Raw genomic sequence first — 20,851 nt, 5'->3', positions numbered from 1 at the left:
TGATTGCTCTTCCAGCTGATGAGGGAGAGGGACTTGATCGGGGGAGGGGGAGGGAAATGGGAGGCAGTGGCAGGGAGGAGGCAGAAATCCTTAATAAATAAATAAATTAAAAAAATATCTGGAGCACAATGAATAAAAAAAGAAAATATTTTCCACAAAAAATCATAGAAAAAAGTTTAGCAAACCTAGAAAAATAAATGTACATTCAAGTACAAGTGGCCTACAAAACACTAAATAGACCAGATGAAAACAAGAAACATTCCACAATATATTATAGTTAAAACATTAAAAACACAGACTAGAACAGATCTTCAAAGCGTCAGTAGAGAAAGACTAACTCTCTTATAATACCTGATTATCTGATAGAAAATTTTAAAGCCAAAATAGCTTGGAGAGATGTATTCCAAGTTCTGAATGACCACAACTATCAACTCGTGTTACTATACCCAATCAAACTAGCTATTATAATTAAAGGGCAATAAAATTTTCCATGATAAAAACATATTAGTGGAATTGATGACTTCTAATCCAGATCTACAGAGAATCATGGAAGAAATATTACAGTCTGAAGAGAAGAAAATCCACACCCAAGAGAACATAGGAAATAAATAAACACAACAAGGATAGTTAATCAAAAGATGCCCAAGAAAATACAATAAAACTAGGAAGTAAACAGGAATTGGCACACATCTTTCAATTAATAATTCTTAGTAACTATGGTCTCTGTCTTAATTTGCTGCAACAAAACACTATGACCAAGCAACTCGCAAAGGAAAATTTTGGCTTACACTCCTATAGCATTGTTCACTTTGAGGGAAGTGAGGACAGGAACTGAAACAGGGAAGGAACTGGGAGGCAGATCACCCACCCACAATGGGCAGGTCTACCCACATCAATTGCTCATTAAGAGAATACTCTATAGGCCTGCCAACAGTCCGATCTCACAAAGGCATTTTCTTAATTGAGTTTTCCTCCTCTCAAATGGCTTTAGCTTGTGTCGAGGTGACATAAAACTATCCAGCAGAGACTACATTCTACCAACAGAAAAGCACTGAGCAGCAAATTGGATTAGAAATCAAGATCCATTTATTTCCTCCAAGAAACATACCTCTTATAACAATGGACACCACCTTGGGATAAAGGAATGTGAAGGTTATTTCACACATATGACTCTAAATAAACATTCTAACATCTGACAAAATAGAGGTCAAAGGCCAATTTAAAATTAGTCAGAAGAGATAAAGAAGCTCATTTAATACTCATTAAAAAAACAATAACCGCTCCAGCAAAGCCACACCTTCTAACAGTAGCACCACCAATTAGATTATGGGGCCAATTACATCCAGAGTACTACAAATAGCCACGACCATATGTTTGCACTAGAATTCAGTAATCATACTACAGTGGGTCCTAAGAAATGCAGTGAATGGTTCAGGTCAAACTGGATGGCTACATGTAGAAAAATGATAATAAATCAATAGTTTTTTTTTTTTTAAATCTTTACTCTTTGGAGGCCTGACACCCAGCTCCCAAATAAATACACAGAGTTTTATTCTTACTTATGAATGCCTAGCCTTAGCTAGGCTTGTTTCTAGCCAGTTTTTCTAACTTAAACTAACCTGTTTCTCTTCTTCTATGTTTTGCCTTTGGGCTTTTTGCCTTTCTCTATTCTATATGTCCTCATCCCTTCTTACTATGTGGCTGGTTGTGTAACTGGGTAGCTGGTCTCTGATGTCCTCCTCTTCTTCTTTTCTCAGCCTAGATTTCTCCTCCTATTTATTCTCTCTTTATGCCAGCCCTGCTTATCCTTTCTCCTGCCCAGCTATTGACTATTCAGCTCTTTATATACCAATCGCATGTTTTAAGCAGGCAAAGTAGCACAGCTTTACAGAGTTAAACAAATGCAACACATCTTTGCATCACTGAACAAATATTTCATAGCATAAATAAATGTAACGTATCTTCAACTAATATTCCAAAACAAAAATCCATATTTATCTGAATTCAATTTCAAATAGATTAAAGACCTCAAGGTAAAGCCAGATATCCTGACTCTAGAAAAGAAAATAGAAATAGTCTCAAACTCATTGTCACAGGCAAAGACTTTCTGAATGAAACACAGCACAGGCATTAGGAGCAACAATTAGTATATGGGAACTCATGAAACTGAAAAGCTTCTGTGTGGCAAAGCAAAGAACTACAGAATGAAAAAATTATTTACTAGTTATATACATAATATAGGGTTAGTATCTAAAATATATAAAGAACTAGAAACAAAATACCCACCTGAATATCAAGATGTCCAAACAAAAATGGAGTAGAGTTAGGCAGAAGAGGGTTCTCATATGATAAAACACAATGACTGAAAAATACATCCTTAGCCATTAGGAAAATGCAAACTAAATGCAAACTGAACTACTCTGAGATTTCATCCTTTACCAGTCAAAATGGCCAAAGTAAAAAAACAAACAAAGTTAAAAAAACAAAACTAAACAGTAAATACTCAAAATAAGAACTATAAATGGCTAGTAGGTTTCAAAAGTATTCAATGTCCTCCTGAGTCACTACAGAAATTCACATGAAAACTGCTTTAAGAATCCATCACAACCAAGCAAGAATGGCCACCATTAAGACTACAACTGACAACAAATTTAGAATATTGGGAAAGGGAAATTTGTATATATTGTCGTTGGAAGTATAAAACTAGTGGACTTTCTCTGGAAATCAGCATGAAAGTCTATAAAAATAAACACCTAGAAGTAGATAAACTATAAAACCCAACTATACCACCCCAGACATGTACCCAGATAACCTTAAATTTTATTAATAAAATGTTTTGTACATCTATGTTAATTACCACTCTACATATAATAACTAGGAAATGGAATCAAACTTGAAGTCAATCAACTGACTAGTGGCTAATGAAAACGTGGATATATACACAATAGGATCTTACTGAACTATAAGAAAAATGAAAATATGAAATTTGGAGAGAAGCAGAACTGAAATAAAATTAAAACGAGTGAGGTCATCTCAGCCCCAAAAGACAAATGTCACAAGTTCTCTCATATGAGTGCTTTAGCTTCAGGTTTCGTGTTTTGTTGTTTAATATGGCATACACAGATGTCTGGAATCTAGGAAACTAGGAATAGGCCATTGATGGAGTGGATGCTTTGAGAGTATAGCAGAATACAACTACAAAGGAAGCTTTTAACCTTAAAATAGTAATTTATTTAGAAATAAAAGGGGAGGTGATGTAAGATTTCCCTCTATATGCAGTGAATACTATGGTTAATAAAGAAGCTACTTTGGGCCTATTGCAGTGCAGAATAGGGCAAGGAAGGAATTTCCAGCAGATAGAGGAGGAGAGAGTAGACAGAGTCTAAGAGACACCATGTAGCCACTGGAGGAGAAAGAGGCCTACACACCAGTACTGGTAAACCACGAACCTCATGGTAAAATATAAAATAATAAAAATGGGTTAATTTAAGATGTAAGAGCTAGCTAGAAATACACTTAAGTTATTGGCCAAACAGTATTTTGTTTTCCGTGTGATTATTTCAGGTCTGGGTGACCAGGAAATGAAAGAGCAGTCTCTGCTAACACTCTTGGGAATGTGGGCATCGTGTTCTTAAATTTACTTCCTGGTGTCTGGGGGTGAATGTAACTTTAGGGGATTCTGAAAAGAAAAATTGGAGTTAATTGTCAAGTCCTGGGAGAGGTAGTTATATCAATTGTTGTCCATTCTATGTGTAATGGAAAAGTGCAGGGCTTATCTCAAGTCCTGGCTAGAGTAGTCGATTAGGCTGGATCATCTCAGCTAGCCACCTCAAAACTGTTCTAAGCAGTTTGAAGTTTAAAGCTAATTTTTAGGTGGTATTTTTCAGATTAGTGGTGTTATCATAGTCCTGGATGAATTATCATTGTGGGGCCCCATTGTCTTTTGGAGACTTCAAAGGTCACTGTTAGGTATGCTCATGGTTCGTTGCAGAAAACTGATAGAGACTCAAAGCAAAAATTATGTAGAGAAAGGCAGATGAAACATTTTCTATAATTAGTTAGTACTCTATATGATTATTAATATAATGACAAAAAGTTTAAAATTTATATATACATATAAAGTATATATCTTATATATGTCATATATATATATATCTTATACTTAAGAAAAGCTGTTAAAGAGTCAACATAAAACCAAAGAATTATGAGATCAGCGGAAATATAATAGTCCTTAAATATTTGTTTTTCTTCTGTCTTATAGCAGGTGACTCTTCTTACATGAGACAGAGATTCTGAATTTCACTTTCATAAGCTTGCTTGGCTTTATAGAAGGAGAGAGCCACACTTAAATTCCAAAGTCATCTTTAATCTTTAATTAGACTAGGACTACAAAAAGACTATTTGTGTTATTTTTCTGTAGAGAACATCATAAATGAACATTTGGGAAGATTTGTGAAATTTTGCCCTGTTGGAAATGTGATATACCAATAGGCCAATTTATTCTTTTTCTTGAGACTTTTTTCTAAATGATTTGTCCCTTTTCTTCAGATGTCTCATTTGTCCAGTAGTCTTCAGATTCCTTTATTCTCCTAAAAAGACAGAAAAAAAAATCCTTCCACAATGCTTGGGAACATTCTCCTTTGACAAGTTATATCTGATCAAATGAAAAGCACTTGTTAGTTTTATAGATTATGTTAGATTAAATGACCATGTTGTTTAATGAGCTATCATTTCTTCTAAACAAAAGGTGTTTCTTGTCCAAGGTGAATCTTTATCAGTTTTGATGCTATCCATAGTTTTTCTTCTGTGGAAACAAAAGCAAAACCCCTTCCCCAACATAACACATGTCCTGGTTTCCATTCTGAGGTCAGTACATCTTTAAAGTATATCAGTTGATTTAATTCCATAGGTTTTTTTCTACTATCCAAAGTCTATCTGCTACTATTGTTCCTTTCTAGTTAGCATTTAGAAAATTTGAAGTTAATAAAACAATATGCAATGTATTTCTGGGAGTATTTATCAGTCCTGTTTATTTAATGTATTCTCTAGAGTTCAATTTTATCTATTATAATTGTCTTTACTGTAGGATTTTGTGGTATACCTGTTATATGCTTTATATTATAATAACCAAAAAACTGTTTTATTTTCTTAGAGACATATGCTCTAAGAAAGAGTATTGTCTGTCTTTATTTGAAGGGGTATACTCACAATGACCATAACTGCTTGCAAATGCGTGATTACTGAATCAACCTTTTCCAAACTCAAAGCAGTTGCCTATTGAAGACCTGAATGGGTATCAATGGTGTGGTGTACATATTTACTTTTCCAAATTCTACAAAATGGAACACATCCATCTGCCAGATTTTATTCCTTTGAAAAGTACCCTTTGGGTTACTTTCTGCAGGTAGTGGTGTTTGGTTGTATGAAGAACAGGTAGGACACTTCATTATAATTTCCTTGGCTTGTTGTCACATGATAGAAAAGTCTTTTTATAAACTTTTGCTATTGGCATGATGTTTTTTATGAAATTTTGAGGCCTTCAGCACATTTCTAACCAAAAATTGATTGATTTCTCCATTACCTTGTTCTTGAGGACCTAGAAGACCCATATGGGATCAGATGTGTATTATGTAGATGGGATGGTATCTATTCCTTATTATATCTTGTAACTGAATAAATAATGAAGTCAATTCTGTATCATCTGGTATAAATTCAGTGGTTTCAATATTCAAAACATCTCTTTCTGCATATTGTAAATAAGTAATCTGTTGAAAGGTTTTTTAAAATTCTTTAGTACCATGAGAACAGCAGATAATTCTGACTTTTAGACAGAATCATAAGGGTTTTGTTTCACTTTACTTAAATTTTCTGACTTGTAACCTGCCTTCACTGATTTGTTTGCATGGTTAAAGAATGTAAGGCTCCAGTTATTGGTGTGTCCTGTACAACACAATGAAGAATCCAGCTTGTTTTTTTTTTATAAGTTTAATTCTCTTGCTTTTGGTATAGTTGTTGCTAATATCTCCCAAAACAATTACTACAAGGTCTTTGCCATGGTTCATTTTCTTTTCATAATTTGTCAATTTCATCATTATTAAAAGGGATTATAATTTCTGTTGGCTCTATTCCTGTTAATTGACAAAGTTTCAATTTTCCTTTTAGAATTAACTCAGAGACCTTTTCCACATAAGTTTTTGATTTTTTAGCTCAGTTTATGTGGTAAAAAGATTCATTCTAAGATAATATTTTTCCTTTGTAGGGGAATGTTTTGAGGGTAATATGACCAGAACAAAGATAGGATTCAGATCCACATGATCCACTAGTCCCTTCTGTAAGTTCTCTTCAGTCAAAGTCAATTCTCTCTTAGCTTCAGCTGACAATTGCCTGGCACTATTTAAATTCTTAACACCAACTAAGGTTTTCTTTAAATTAATCAGGTCATCAGGAACTATCCCAATAGTGTTCCATAGATGGGAAATGTCTCCTAGCAATCTTTGAAAGTCATTAAGAGTCTGTATTCAATATATCCTAATTAGGATCTTTTGGGGTCTAATTTTTTGTAAACGTATTTTATAGCTTGTCCTCTTGATGGACCCTAAAGTCCAATCACCGAGGAGGAGGAGTCACCCCCCAAAGACCATCTCTCACTTCTACAGCTGATGTAAAAGCATGAGGATTTTATTAATTCTGTCATGACAGGGTCTTCCAGCATTCGGGAGGCTAGGAAAGACCCTGAATGGCTGGTACAGGCTATTTTTAAAGGAAAAAAAAAACACAAAAGGAAGGGGTATCTAGGGGTTGTTTTTTAACTATTATTATTGGCTTATTTAAAGGGGCTATTACCAATAATTGGCTGGAGAGTGGTTGCTAGATCAGATGAGGTAAGGGAAAACATCTGAGGGTTACTTTGCCCCTTTCACAGGGCCTAAGTCAAAACAACAGTCAGTCAATACCTAAGGGTTATCTTGCCCCTATTCAATAACTGAGTTCTATTTGGAGAACATTTACAAGGACTCAGAGAGATGATGGAAAATCCCCAACATTACAGTACGTGTGTGGGCAATTGTTAGGTGCTTGGTTCCCAGAGGGGAAGGAGGGGAGCATTACTGCTGAGACTGAGAGTTGTCAGAAATGGCTTCAGAATTCCACATTCTTTGTATTTTTTTCAAGAGCAATTTGGAATCCCCAACAAGGCAAAACTTTATTTACTTCTTTGAACATTTTTTCTAATGTATCTACATTTGAATCAGATAGCAAAATATTGTCCATGTAATGGTAAACTATAGATTCAGGAAATTGCTTATGTATCATTTCCAATGACTGACTTAAATATTGGCAAAGAGTGAAGCTATTTAACACTCCATGTGGGAGAACCTTCCTTTGATATCTTTTAGCAGAATTACTATAAGTAGGCACTGTGAAGGCAAATTTTTATGTCCTTTTCTTGTAAAGGACTTTAAATCAAAGAGGCCATCCTTTAGATAATAGAGAAGGCAAATAATGTGGAATTCCCCTCTGTATACTGTGAATGCCATTGGTTAATAAAGAAGCTTCTTGGGGCCTATTGCAGTGCAGAATAGGGCAAGGCGGAAATTCCAAGCAGATAGAGGAGGAGAGAGAAGGCAGAGTCAGGGAGAAGCCATGTAGCTATCAGAGGCCCAGAGCCTTGTTGGTAGACTACAAGCTTTGTGGGAATATATAAAACAATAGAAATGGATTGATTCAAGGTGTAAGAGTAATCTAGAACTATGCTTAAGCTATTGGCCAAACAGTATTGCAAATAATATAGTTTCTGTATGATTATTTCAGGTCTGCGCAGCTGTGAATGAACAAGCAGCCTCCACCAACAGGCAAAGGAATGCCAGACTGTAGAGAGCCAATTGGATGAATCACCTTATTAACAACTCTTAGATCTGTTACCATTCTCCATCTTCCAAATTTCTTTTTTACAAAAATACAGTAGAATTCCAAGAGCTGGTTGATTCTTCAGAATGCTGAGCATCTATTGCTGTACCAGCTGTTCTAAAGCTGCAGATTCTCTATTGTTAAAGGCCATTGCTTAACCCATACAGGTTTGTCCACCAACTATTTCAAAGGTAGGGTTGTTGGTGCCTTTGAAATATCAGCAGCTGTTGTACCCTGCTCTTGTACAACCTGAATGGTCAGTGACTGTTTTTTATGTTAGTATGTTTTCCAAAAGCATATGTTAATTTGTGGTTTGACTGGGGGAATATTAATCTCAGTAATCCATTGCTATAACAAATTATGTCATTAAAGGTGTGAACTCCCTAGTACTGGGATTAAAGGTGTGAGCCACCACCACCTGGATCTGTTTCTGCACTGATCTTGTGTATCCCACAGTTGTCTTGAATTCACAAAGATCCATCTTCCTCTGTCTCCAAGATCCTGGGATTAATGGTGTGTAACACTACTGCCTGACCTCTAATGGCTTATTTACCTTCTGATCTTCAGGCAAGCTTTATTTATTAAAACATAAATATCACTATAAACCCTATCTAGACTCCTAGATGGTAACAGGAAGTCTAAGTAAAATCCCAAGACTCCTTAAAATAGTGACTCATGTTTTATACTCTTTACAAGCTATATTGGGATGAGTAATGTTCATGTGCTTATATGTATGTGTGCATGTGTTTGTATCCGTATTTGGCATGCTCATGAAAGTTATGTGTTTATTCAGTAAATTGTCACTCAACAGTAAAAAAAAATTAACAATTGAGGATTATGAGTTGACTTCAGCTAACAACTGAAAGCTGGAATATAAGTACACTAAAGACAGATGAGTGAGGACAGATAAGAACTTAACCAAAGTTAATAAATTCATGGGAGAAGAATATCCAATTCCTCTCAAATTACATTGTAAATTTATAAATTACATTTCAAGAGCTACATGTGTCACTAGCTCATGCTTGAGGCCCTGTATAAAACTGTCTACTACACACAAAAAACTAAAATAAAAAAAATCAATTAGAAAGGAAGACCTCATCCTACCTAGTTTCTATGATTGGGAATAAATAAAACATATAGCTAACCATTAATCAAGGTCACTTGGCATTTTTGAATTCCTAGTAGAAGAAAGTTTTTGTTTTGTTCAAGTATCTGGATACAAGATAGACACTGTAACCCAAGCACCAGCTTTCCTGCCAGGCATTAACCATCAAGATGTGACAGACGAATGCTAATGTGATTTTACCCAATAACTCAAGAAAGACTCAGTTTACTCTGCTAATTGGATCATCACTATCAGCACTCTCTTCTGGGAAACAGAAAATCAACAGAACCTTCCCAGGTTCCCATGGTCATTCTACAGTCATCTCATGGGGATAGCCTCACTGTACTCAGAAAAAGGAAGGCTTCATTTCCTCAAGTGAAGTCTGTCCATCAGTTCCGTGAGCTACAAAGGCAGAAATGTTCTCAGTTGTTTGTTTTGGTTTTGTTTGTTTTTGGTTTTTTTCTTCCTCTAAAACTTCAGAGATGGGCAAGCCTTTTCTGTGAAAAGACAAACAGATTTTGTGGCTCTCTTTCCAGGTTTATACGAGACAATATTCCAACTTGTGCTCTTTTCTAAGATGAACTTCCTCACCAAGGAATAACTCCTGAAATTAAGATCCATAGTGTCTCAAGAATACTGTTTTACTTCTTGTCCACACACACAAAAAAAGACCAGGTTGGAGAAAATAATAAATCTCCTACAGGAAAACAACTGGGAGAAAAATTATCATCAACTTCAAGAGGTTTTCAAGTCATTATGTACAGCAAGTGTTCTTTTCATCTTATGTCACTCTGTAAACAAAGTAACAATGCATGGCCTCTTGTTCTTCCCAAGTGCTCAGCATGCCCACATCTACCTTTTGCTACCCTCCTAGGCGCCACATTCATCTGCTCAGAGAGCAGGAGTTAGACATCATTGGGAAACTAGCCAGCTCCAAACTCTCAGCACTTTTATCTTAATAGGATTTTCCAGCAGTCATATGGATAAGGATCAAACAAAGTAGTTTGGTCCTTTGGCTTTTAGAAACAGGAAAGTGTCTGTTAATGTGATTTCGGTATTGATAAATACCCACATTTTCCAGAAAGAAGATGGCATCATTTTCCATAGGCAGGAAGCAATTTCTCAGTGGAGAGACGTGCTCAAAAGCACAAATGTAAAATGGTCGAGTTAAAAATCATAGTCCCATGGGAAGTTATTTATTTTAATCAGTATTTACAAGCAGAAAGAAAATGTATTTTTATCATTCTTCCATTCAGAAGTCAGCATTCTGATGAAAAAAAATCCCAACATTTAATAATATTAAGTAATTCTTGTTGAAGAATCTGGTTTCCCTAAATGTTTGGACACATAGAAGTAGAACAGCACCTGCATTGCGAGTTCTAATGAGAAGAGGCATAATCTCTGTTCTAATGAGAAGAGGCATAATCTCTGTTCTAATGATAAGAGGCATAATCTCTGTTGCTTTTTCCCATTTCCTTTCAGTAACACTCTTACGGGATGGCAGCAAGTTCCAAAGAAATCTCCTACACTGATTGCATGGATCCCTAATGAATATTTCCCTCACTAAAGGTACCTATATGTGTGATTAAACTGGCTTGCCACCAAAGCTGCTGAACTGAATGCAATCCTGGAAACCCGCATGGTAAAAAGACAACTGACACCTGCAAGTTGTCCCTTGGCCTCCACACATAAACCAGTTGGCATACCTATCCACGAGCACATAAATAAAGAAATATAAATAATTAAATAAAATTTTAAAAGAATCCAGATCGAGAGCCAAGGAAATGGCGAGTAAAGTCTTTGCCACATAAGCATGATGATCTGATGAGAAAAAGGTCAGGAGGTGGCAGGTGCCTGGAATTCCAGCAGTGGGGAGGTGAAGACAGGAAGATGCCAGAGACTCACTGGCCAGCTAGTACAGAGACACTGGTGAACTCCTAAGTTCAGTGAGACTGTCTCAAAAAATACGGTGGGGGGCATCAGAGAAAGATGCTGTACAGGGATGTACATTCGTGAGCGCATGCACACACACACGGCAGAGTATCCAACAGTTTTGGTTTTAGTCTCTCAGACCTAGAACTCAGCACAGGTGGGTTCATATGGGAAACACCAGCTGCCTGGCTAAACTCGGGGGTATGAAAGCACCTAGTGAGTACTGAACTGCTTCTTTTGGGGAAGAGACGCTTGAGGCTGGAGGAGTGTGTATTGTGGGGAAGCAGAAAGGGGCAGGAGAGCTTGGCCTTCTGGGAGCTTTCCCATTCTCTGCCTCCATTGTCTGTGAAGAGAATGATGAGTTTTGATGATGGTGTCCGAGTCCAGTAGCTGGATTGAGAAGTTGGCAGGCAGAAAATGGAAAATGTAGCCATGCACGTGCACAATTTCCATCCATGGTGACATGCACAGCCTCCTCCCATCTACCTCCTCTCCTGATTAAGAACTCTGGTTGTGCTGGTTGCAATTTTCCACTTGCCTAAAGCTCCAAGGCTCAGGTGCACACTGAAAACCCTAGAGGCAGGAATAAAGTCTTTCCAAAAGGAGAAAAGGTGAGTAGAAGTAAAAGTGATATGGAAAAAGGCATCTGAAGAGAGTTCCCAGGGACAGGATCAGAGATGAAGGAGGGCGCACACTGCCTTATGGAAGTGGTAGCTTTGGGAACTAAGAAAGAAAGAAAGTAATGTAGAAATAAATGATTGCTAGACTCCAGTGCTTTGAAAGCAGTAATCCCCTCAGTAAGGGGGATTATTAAAGGGTCTTCAGGATTTAAATAAACCATGGCAGACTATCTCTCAACAGAATTTTAGAAAGAACCAACATTCAACCTAGGAGTCCAAGTGTGGCTAGTAAACTTCCTCCAGAGTTTATACCTGCTTCTAGCAACATTTCAGATTTCAGAAGGTAGACAAAGGTTTAGTTCTATCTCTGTGTCTGCTAATGCTTATCCTCCTGTCTAAAGTGAGGTGTTTCTGAGACAGGTTGGGATTTCACAAGCCCTTCCACCTTTTGCCGACCTGACTTCACAAAGACAGCTCTAAAAACATTGCTGTTTCTCAATATGCCCTGATCCATCCCCAGGATCACTCCTAGATCTTGAAGTGATACCTTAGAAACCCTTGCCATAAAACATCCATTACAGGGGCTGGGGAGATGGCTCAGCGGTTAAGAGCATTGCCTGCTCTTCCAAAGGTCCTGAGTTCAATTCCCAGCAACCACATGGTGGCTCACAACCATCTGTAATGAGGTCTGGTGCCCTCTTCTGGCCTGCAAGCATACACAGAGAAAGAATATTGTATACATAATAAATAATAAATATTTAAAAAAAACACCCATTACATGCATGCTACATTTAGAACAGCTCCTTGAATTGTATTCACTGCTTAAAGCTCTCACCTGTTATCCCCATAGTGAAGAGAGACCCACGGAATGCTGAAGGTTTGCATCTCTGGAATAGGGTGGTACCAAGAGCCAGGAGCAAGAGGCTGCTCAGTGGCTGGTGTGGAATAACGTTGCTTTCCACTGTTTCAAAATCAGCATTTGGAAGTCCTAAGGGGTAGATTGTTGACATTCACTCATTACTAACATAGGACTAGGTTACATAACCTCAAATGTTATTGCAAAATATTCCGGAGAAAAAACGGTTAAAGGAACATCTAAGTTGAGACCCTCTGCATTGCCCCACAAGTGTAGAATGTCTTGTGTGTGATGCATTAGTATAATGAAATGCCATACTGAACCTCAATCCTTTTGACAGAGGTGAACCTTAAATATAGTATTATATTGTTTTATAACAATTCCTTTTGCTTTTAAACTTTTAAAAATGTTTTAAGAATTTTATTATCTCAAGGATTGAGGTGATCTAAGCCTACTGTAGGGAACAGAAGGCAGTCTGGAGTAATTAGGATTTGGATAACATGGTGTTAATGTGGGTATCTGGTTTGAGTCAGTTAAAACATGGCTGACCCCAGACATTCAGGGTACTATAAGCAAATGATAGTTGACATTGGGCATTCAACAACACGCAGCAAAGATGTCATGTTATATTCCTGGCAGAAGGCCACTCTGTGTTTTGTAGAAATATGCCCTTGAGAGCAGGGTCGAGTGCCCTCTCCACTTGCCTTTTCCAGCTAGTCTGGGGAGGCTGTGCGACCACCCACAAACTATGTGCTGGACTACACATGTGCCCATGCTAAGTGTGAGGTCATGCGTACAAGTGTGTGCCTGCCAAAACCTGCCTGACTAGCAATCTGTGTCCACAGTATATCTCCTCTGCCTACATCTCCCCCATCTTCTTCAAACCCCACCCTCCAATGTCCCTCCTGCTCTCCTGGCCTCAGATCCTGGACTTCAGACCTGTTGTCTCTTGAACAGCTTTCTTATCTGACTGTAATTCAGACTGAGTTCAATGATTTTTTAAGCCATGTTGAAGATATTTTCAAGAGCAATTTTCTTAAATTGTTTCTGCCAGTACACCCTCCTCCTGCCCCATTAGCCTTCGTGTTATTATTTATAAACATAAGGGGCGGTGGTCATACAAAAGGCAGTGGCAGGCCACCTAAGGCCTCGGTGGGAGACAGACATGCCATGCAGAGAGAGATTTGGGTTATGGATGGGAAAGGGGAGAAGGGGAAGGAAGAGAAGAGAGAGGCAGAAGCTGCCTCTCCAGAAGAAGGGCCATGGGGGGATAAAAAGTGGGGGAGAGGCAGTAGTTACCTCTTCAGAAGAGGAACACAGAAAGAGCAGGTTGGAGAAGAGGCTGGAGATCCAAGGATTCAAGTGTGGGGGCGGGGGGGGGGGGGAATGTTGGGGTGGGCAGGGCTTGTCTCTTAAAGGGACAGGTACCCAGGTGACAGACCAGGCCAGCAGATTACAACATTTCATATGAGATATGTTTGGCTTAGTTTTTTCCGTTTTTAAGTGTAAGAAGCTAATGTGAAATCACACACCAACTTATTTAAAGCCAGGTTCATGTCTATGATTTTAGGGGACTCTTTTGTCTGCACAGAGACCTGTCCAAGAGAGAAGCTTTCTTGGCCTTCATGTACTGATGAGTTTTATTTTATCAAGGATGGAGATGAGAACTTTCAGTTACTTCAGTTCATTCCCACCTGTGACAGCCAAGAACCAATAAACCATGTAGTCAGTAGCTTCCAGAGGAAGTGGGCTCTTCACCACCACCACCACCACCACCACCACCACCACCACCACCACCACCACGACAGACCTAAGAGTTCCTTTACTTGTCCATTAATTTTCTAAGCTCAACTCAGCCCTTAAAATTAGCAGTCATTGTAGTCATACTGTAGCCAAAAGTTCTAGTCTTTGTAGTATCTTCCGATTTCCTGTTCTACCACATTGCTTACTACACATTACCTTAGAGACTCACATCTAAAAATTATTTCTGTTAAACTATTCCCAAATTATTTGTATCAGAAACACTCTACTTTCTGATGGTAAAAGACTTTTCAATTCACAAGATGAAGCAGAATCCCACTTACTATCCACATGGAATCTATAAATTTCCAAGTATCAAAGTGTGGGAACCCCGCAGTGGGTCCGCTCCACCTTGACTGAAGGTCAGAGAACTTAAACCTACTCTTGCTCTTTCAAAGTTATTGACAAGAAGTCTGACTTCAGGAGAGGCTACAAACAAGATATCCTGAGCTACGGTGTGGTTACTTGGTGTTTTGGATAGTAAGATGGCCTGTAGAGGTGGATCTGCTCCACCTTGACCAAAGGTCAGAGAATTCAAGTCTAGTTCTGCTCCTTCATTTTCAAGACCAGAGGCTTGACCCAGGGAGTGGCTGCCTACAGGATTCTTGGTCTAAGATGTTGTCACTGCATTTCCTGCCTAAAATATCAGAATGCTTAACTCAGGAAATAGTGGCTTGATGTCTCAAGTATTGACGCAAGTAACTGCTCTGTTTGTCCTTTGTATCATGTTAAAGCAGTCTTCTTCCCTCCTTTTTGGATTGGGGTATATAAGCATATGGAAAATAAAGGCAAAAGTATTCAACATTCAGGAGTCACTGAGTTAACTTCCCAGCACTCTATGTCTCTGTATCTCTTTTGTATCTCTGTCTATTCTGCCTAACATCTCTAGTCCACACACCCCTACTCTGGAATGGACAAACCCATCGAGGCTGGACACAGACATCAAAGTCACTGAAATGGGAGAAAATATTTTTGGAAAGATGAGCAAGAAATTGCTTAGCCATCACTTAGTCATGACAAAAGAGAAGCAGGGCCAAATTCTACCTGAGGAGTAAATTAGTGAAGAACTTTCACTAAGGTTCATCCACACAGGGACAGATTTCTGAACTTTACTTTGGTAGAGACTGAGAAAATATAAACTTAAGTAACCGCCCCCCACACCCATCATCCGCACGAACAGCTCCCTGCTGTCTTCCAAAAGGAACAAATCAAATCTCCATCCATCAGTGTGTGAGACGTTCAAAGGAGCCACTCACCTCTATGCCTCTGTACTTCTGATTGCTGCAGTGCTGGGAACAGGTAAGTTGAAAGAAGAGTCTTCTATAAATCCTAGGAGACCAGGAAGGCCAGCATCTTGGAAAAACAGCAGTCACTTACTAAATGCCAGCCCTGGCCATAGCAAGTACCCTGAGACTTTCCAGACATTACAAAGACTGTGATATGTTGAGAAGCCCTCATATCTTTGGCATTAACCTTGAGCACATGGCAGATATTTCACCAAATTCAGGTAAAAGAGGTGGAAAATAAAGTCAGAGAATAAACACAGAAGAAAATTATTTTCTTAACAAAGTAATATTTTCAACTGCCTCCACAAATACTTTTGTGTGAAAATATTTATATGAAAAAGCAATACACCATTTTGTTTCATTGGTCATCACTACCATTAATTAAATTTTGACACAATAAAATGGCAGTATGTAAGCTCAAGATTATGTACAATCCCCTGATCAGAGACTTTGTAATGCAGGCAATGCAGTACTTGAAACAATACACTGATTCCTTATTTCAGTTGCTACACATCTATTTGAGAGAGCACAGAATACATAGATAAAGTAAAATAAATACAGTGGGATAAATAATCAAAATTAATACAAAGAATAAACATAGACATTTTATAATGTACAGACTTAGAAATGAACAGTTTTAGTATAAAAACTGCATTTATACAAAGCTGTCTAGAAACAAATCAACCACATTAGAAACAAGTCATAGCCACATGTAAACAGAGTCACAGTCTACACACAACTCTAGAGAATATGCCTGTAAGGTCCATGTGCTAGGCTGAAGGTGACCAAGGTTTTTCTAAATTGAACCACCTGCTTTGAGTAGCTGCTCAAAGAACTAATCCAGCAGGTTTCATCAGACTCAACCTTGGCTTCTACCAGACAAGCTACAATCTCAAGAGGATCAAATCCAAGAATGAGGTAATGAGACACAATACTGCGAGAGTCTCTGTTGGCACAAATATTTACACAAATACTTTCCAAACAGTTGACAGATCTGACAGCTAGTCAATTGCACACATACAATACTGGCAGAAATAACAGCAGGACACTAAAAGGAAGAACACAGAAGACCTGCAAACACCAGCAAAAGTACTCATCTCCCCTTCTCTCTCTCACTTGAGGCTTAGGATTTTATGCTGAAATAACATACACCCTTTTTAATCCCTTAAAATTTTCCTTTAGACACTATTGTTTCCCATCTTGCAAAATGTCACACAGTAGATATGCCTTTAACTAGCATTTTAATTACCTCCCCAAAAGATGTTACAAGATATACTTATTCAAGCTTACACACACTCAAACCATGTGATGATGTCATAATTATAAGTCACGGGTTTGCACCTAAAAAGTAAACGTGTAGCTTTCTCAAATGTCAAAGCTGATCTGTCTCAAGCTTCTTTCCCTTCTATTGCACTAGTTATTAGATAAGAGGTACAGATTCTACTACAAGATGAGACTGTAGTGACTACCATGCAGTTCAATGGCTGTGAAGTGAATGAGCCACCCCTTATCTGTTCCATGATTATCCTTCAAAACAAAACAATAAAAACAACAAAAAAGTGAAATTTCCTGTGCACTGCTTCCATGAGATTCTAAGCAAGCTGGCATGGTTCAGCACAGATAAAGAAATAAACAGTAAAAGAAATTTAAAAAGAGAGAGGTAACTAGAGTTTTCAGACATTCCAATAAAGAACAAGGCACCTTATCCTAACTATCTGTACATAAAGCACTGCACACCCTTATTCCACAGTTACTATCTCATTTACCCAATTTTAACATACAGAAAATAGTATTCTATAGTTAAATAGCAGATATGGCAGTGGAGGAGAAGTATAGTTAGTTTATATATATATATATATATATATATAAAATCATTTTTCCATGCACTTAACTTCTGGATTAAATTTATTATGTACACAAAAATAAAGCATATTAAATGATGATCTAATTTTAAGTTGACTTTTCTCCTTTAATTTTATATCAAATAAGTATTGAAAATAAACCTAAAGGCTTCAAGTGGAAAGAAATTAAATTAGTAAGTACTTACTGGACTATTTACTAGTAACCCAATTTTTTGCCAAGATGTTAAAAAAAGGAAAGGCTAGGAAAAATAATTCCTACAGATAAATATAATTTTACTGGACTGGACCTTCTTCTTTATGACTTTTTTCTCCTACCTTCCTACTTATTTTAAGTATTTTTAAGAAAGGAAATGTATAATCTCACTTATTATTAAGTACTGTTTGATCTAATTGGAAACTGGCTTTGAAACATTTCTAAAAGCCAAGGCAGACTAATTCTCAAGCCTTCCCTCTAGTTAAACATCCCATTAAAGTCCAGTACTTCAGTTTGCAGGAGCGGAACTACTCAGAACAGAGACACGGAGTCTTCCCTTTCCCACTAGACTGACCTCGGTTACTATAACAAGAGAAGAAATCCACTGGCAGGAGAGAAGGAACATCTTAGCTCTAACAGGAAGACAAAGGCCACCACAGAACCATGGGTCTTTTGAGTAAAGATGTGTCAGAGAACAGGAACATGGAAGGGCAGGAAGGTCACCTTTTCCTTTGTTCTATGATGGCCTCAGCCTTGAGTTAACAGTTAACTACGTTACAAAGATGAAATAAAAACATTTATAAAGAATGGATTGTCACAAGAAAATCTTCCTTTGTGCAAGGTTTGTAGCAGCATCATGCAGTACAGGGGGGCAGATTCTGAACCCCATCACCAGTGAACCTCCTGTTGGCAGCTAATACAGAGAAAACTGCATAACCTTTTTAAAACAAGACAGACTCATTATTCTGACTCAATCCAAGGGTTACATAGAAGATTGACTTTGGGCATATTTCATATACCTAGTTGACTTTATGAATTTATTCTAAGGCCTGAAAGGGTAAGAGAAGAGTTGGAGAGATTTTTTTTTTTTAAGATCCTGGGATTGCTTGATACTGATACCAGCTTGAGTAGGTAGAGATAATGATACAATTCTCTAGAGGATTAAGGAAGACAAAAACAAAATCAAATCTTTCATCTCTTGAAATTGACTTTTGTAAATTTTTTTTTTACCAAAAGCACATCACTAAAAGAAAAGTAGACATGTTTCTCAGTTATTATTAAAGTGGTTCTTGAGGCAGGAACCCCTTGAGGTGGAAACTAAACAACACAGACCTGAAGCCAGCACACTTTGGGGTTCAGAAAAACAAAGAATGTGGCTAAAGGAACTCTTGAAGAAGTTATCCTGGAAGTATTACAGGCTGACCAAAACCAGTTGTTTGTCTGTACCGGCCCTATAAAACCCCTACTACCTTTTGAATTTCCAAAGATTGCATGCTTTTGAGATACTTGGCAGTCCAAGCCTCATCAGCAGTGGTTACTGATTACCTACAGCTTTAAGTCAAATGAGAGTAATGGATCCTGCTACCTGCTGCTCTCACTACAGAGCAGTTATGAAACATGTGGTAATCTTCAGTCCCACAGTGAAGAAGCCACAGAAATTAAATGGAGAAAATAAAACAGAGACCAAGAGAGCTCAGATGACTCACCAGCATCTTTCTCAAGTTGTATCTATACCCAGGTCTCTAGAATTTCTGGCTCCAAGAGAGTGTTTGGGGGGCCATAGTACCCAATGTTTTTTACATGACAAAAACAATGCTTAACCATTGAGATTCTTCCTGTACTTCCAGGGTGTTCAGGACCAATGTAGTTTTGCTCTCATTTTATTTAGGCCAGCAGCCTCGTTTCTAAAGGTGCTATGGAGGACTGGAGAGGAGTCCTCTGGTTGATTTTTTGGCCCCCAAGTATATCAACTTGTTCTTCACCTAAATCCCTGCAAAGATCCTTACACCATGGTGGCTGAGTGCTGTCCCTGACTCTCTTTAGGACACAGAGACTTACTACCATGTGACCACAGGACCAGAGATCATCTTTTAAGAGTAAACACTGTTCATTCATGGAAAAAAAAATTAAAAACTAAATACAAACTAAGGATTTGGCTTAAACTGCAGACCAGAGGGAAGCGGACTTATTTTTCTTGCCTATATTTTTAGAAATGGCATCATGAAATCTATGGTTCCTTGTTTGCATGCTGACTCTTGCGCTGCCTCAGTGAGTCTTCCACCACCTCCTGTGTATCCACTGAATGAGCTTCATCAGGTTCACGTTCCTTCTGGGACACACTGCCTTCCTGTAGTACTTCTTGGTCATTGGCGTCACTTCTTTCCTCATCCATGATGCCTGCCAGGTTGTCCTCTTCCTCATATTCCTCAACTTCATCCTCATCTACAAGGTCCTCTTTCTCTTCCTCATCATCCACAAGACTGTCTTTGTTTTCTTCTTCATTTGAGTCATCCTTTTCCTCTTCTGCATCCTGCAGCTGCTCAGCTCCATGAACATCCTCCGGCCTCTGATCCTGCTCTATGGACAGAAGAGAAACAGAGGGGGAAAAATTCACTCTGGATAAATCATGGCAATTAAGTAATTAATACACAGTTTAACCATGAGGTGGATAAATTGAGGAGGTTTCTCCTCCGAAGTGTTGACATCATGTGATCAGGTTTTCTGGTTGTAGCTTAGCCCCATCTAGAGATTTACTATCTCCCTACGGGAGCATCACTGACTTGATGGCAGAGTAGATGGGAACAGAGTGCAAAGTTTTGTTTGTGCTATGTATTACATTCCGTGTAAAAATCTCAGCGAATCATTGGTCATAGCAACTATTTCAGACAAGCTGAACCAAGCAGAGTCCTGTTCCCTAAGAGTTTGAGGCCAAAGTCTTCCTCTTACCACAAAGTTAAACTGATAAAATAGGAGTTAGGAATAGTGATAGCTACTGAATGAACTTTAGCACTATAACATCATTTGGGCTGGGCTTGCACCCAGAGAACCCCACAGCAGTTTATACACTGGCTCCCTTTCACACTCCACAATGCTGAAGGTCAGACATGTTGCTTAGCCATCTACGAAGTGTTAACATTTTCAAGGACTAAAGACATGGCCTTATTTAAGCTCCTGAGAAAATGAAACACTACAGAGAAACACTGTCTCGAAAAAAAAAGCACTACGAATAAAGGCCATCAACTTTAGAGTCAATTAGGCCCAGAAGTAAAGTGAATACATGCAGATTTAAGCAAACTGCTTTTAAAGAACTTAAGATAGTGACAAGCTATCTTAGAGACTCAATAAATGTGAGTTCCTCATAGAAACCTTCACTCCAATTCAAGAATAAAAGTTGTCCACTGAAAAATGAGGGGAGTGAAAATGCAATCTTCAATAGGGAGTATTTCCTAATTTTTTTTAAAAAGTAAATTTTATTCAAATTTATATGGCGAAAACATTTTTAAGAAACTCA

General features: G+C 38.1%; 1 protein-coding gene across 1 annotated transcript in view; it reads right to left on the bottom strand.

Annotated features, from left to right (window-relative positions):
* Window positions 1–17,428: 17,428 nt before the first annotated feature.
* The window catches only part of Tmx4 (thioredoxin related transmembrane protein 4), a 37,855-nt gene continuing 34,432 nt past the window's right edge, over window positions 17,429–20,851 (bottom strand). The window contains exon 8 of the mRNA XM_005365550.2: window positions 17,429–19,917. Coding sequence (XP_005365607.2) covers window positions 19,568–19,917 — 350 coding nt within the window. The 3' untranslated portion in view covers window positions 17,429–19,567. The remainder of the gene's footprint in view (window positions 19,918–20,851) is intronic.

The sequence above is a fragment of the Microtus ochrogaster genome, unplaced genomic scaffold, assembly GCF_000317375.1.
Source record: "Microtus ochrogaster isolate Prairie Vole_2 unplaced genomic scaffold, MicOch1.0 UNK3, whole genome shotgun sequence".
Taxonomy (NCBI): Eukaryota; Metazoa; Chordata; class Mammalia; order Rodentia; family Cricetidae; genus Microtus; species Microtus ochrogaster.
Note: the sequence above shows the minus strand (reverse complement) of the source record. Positions and strands in the feature narration are given on the sequence as shown.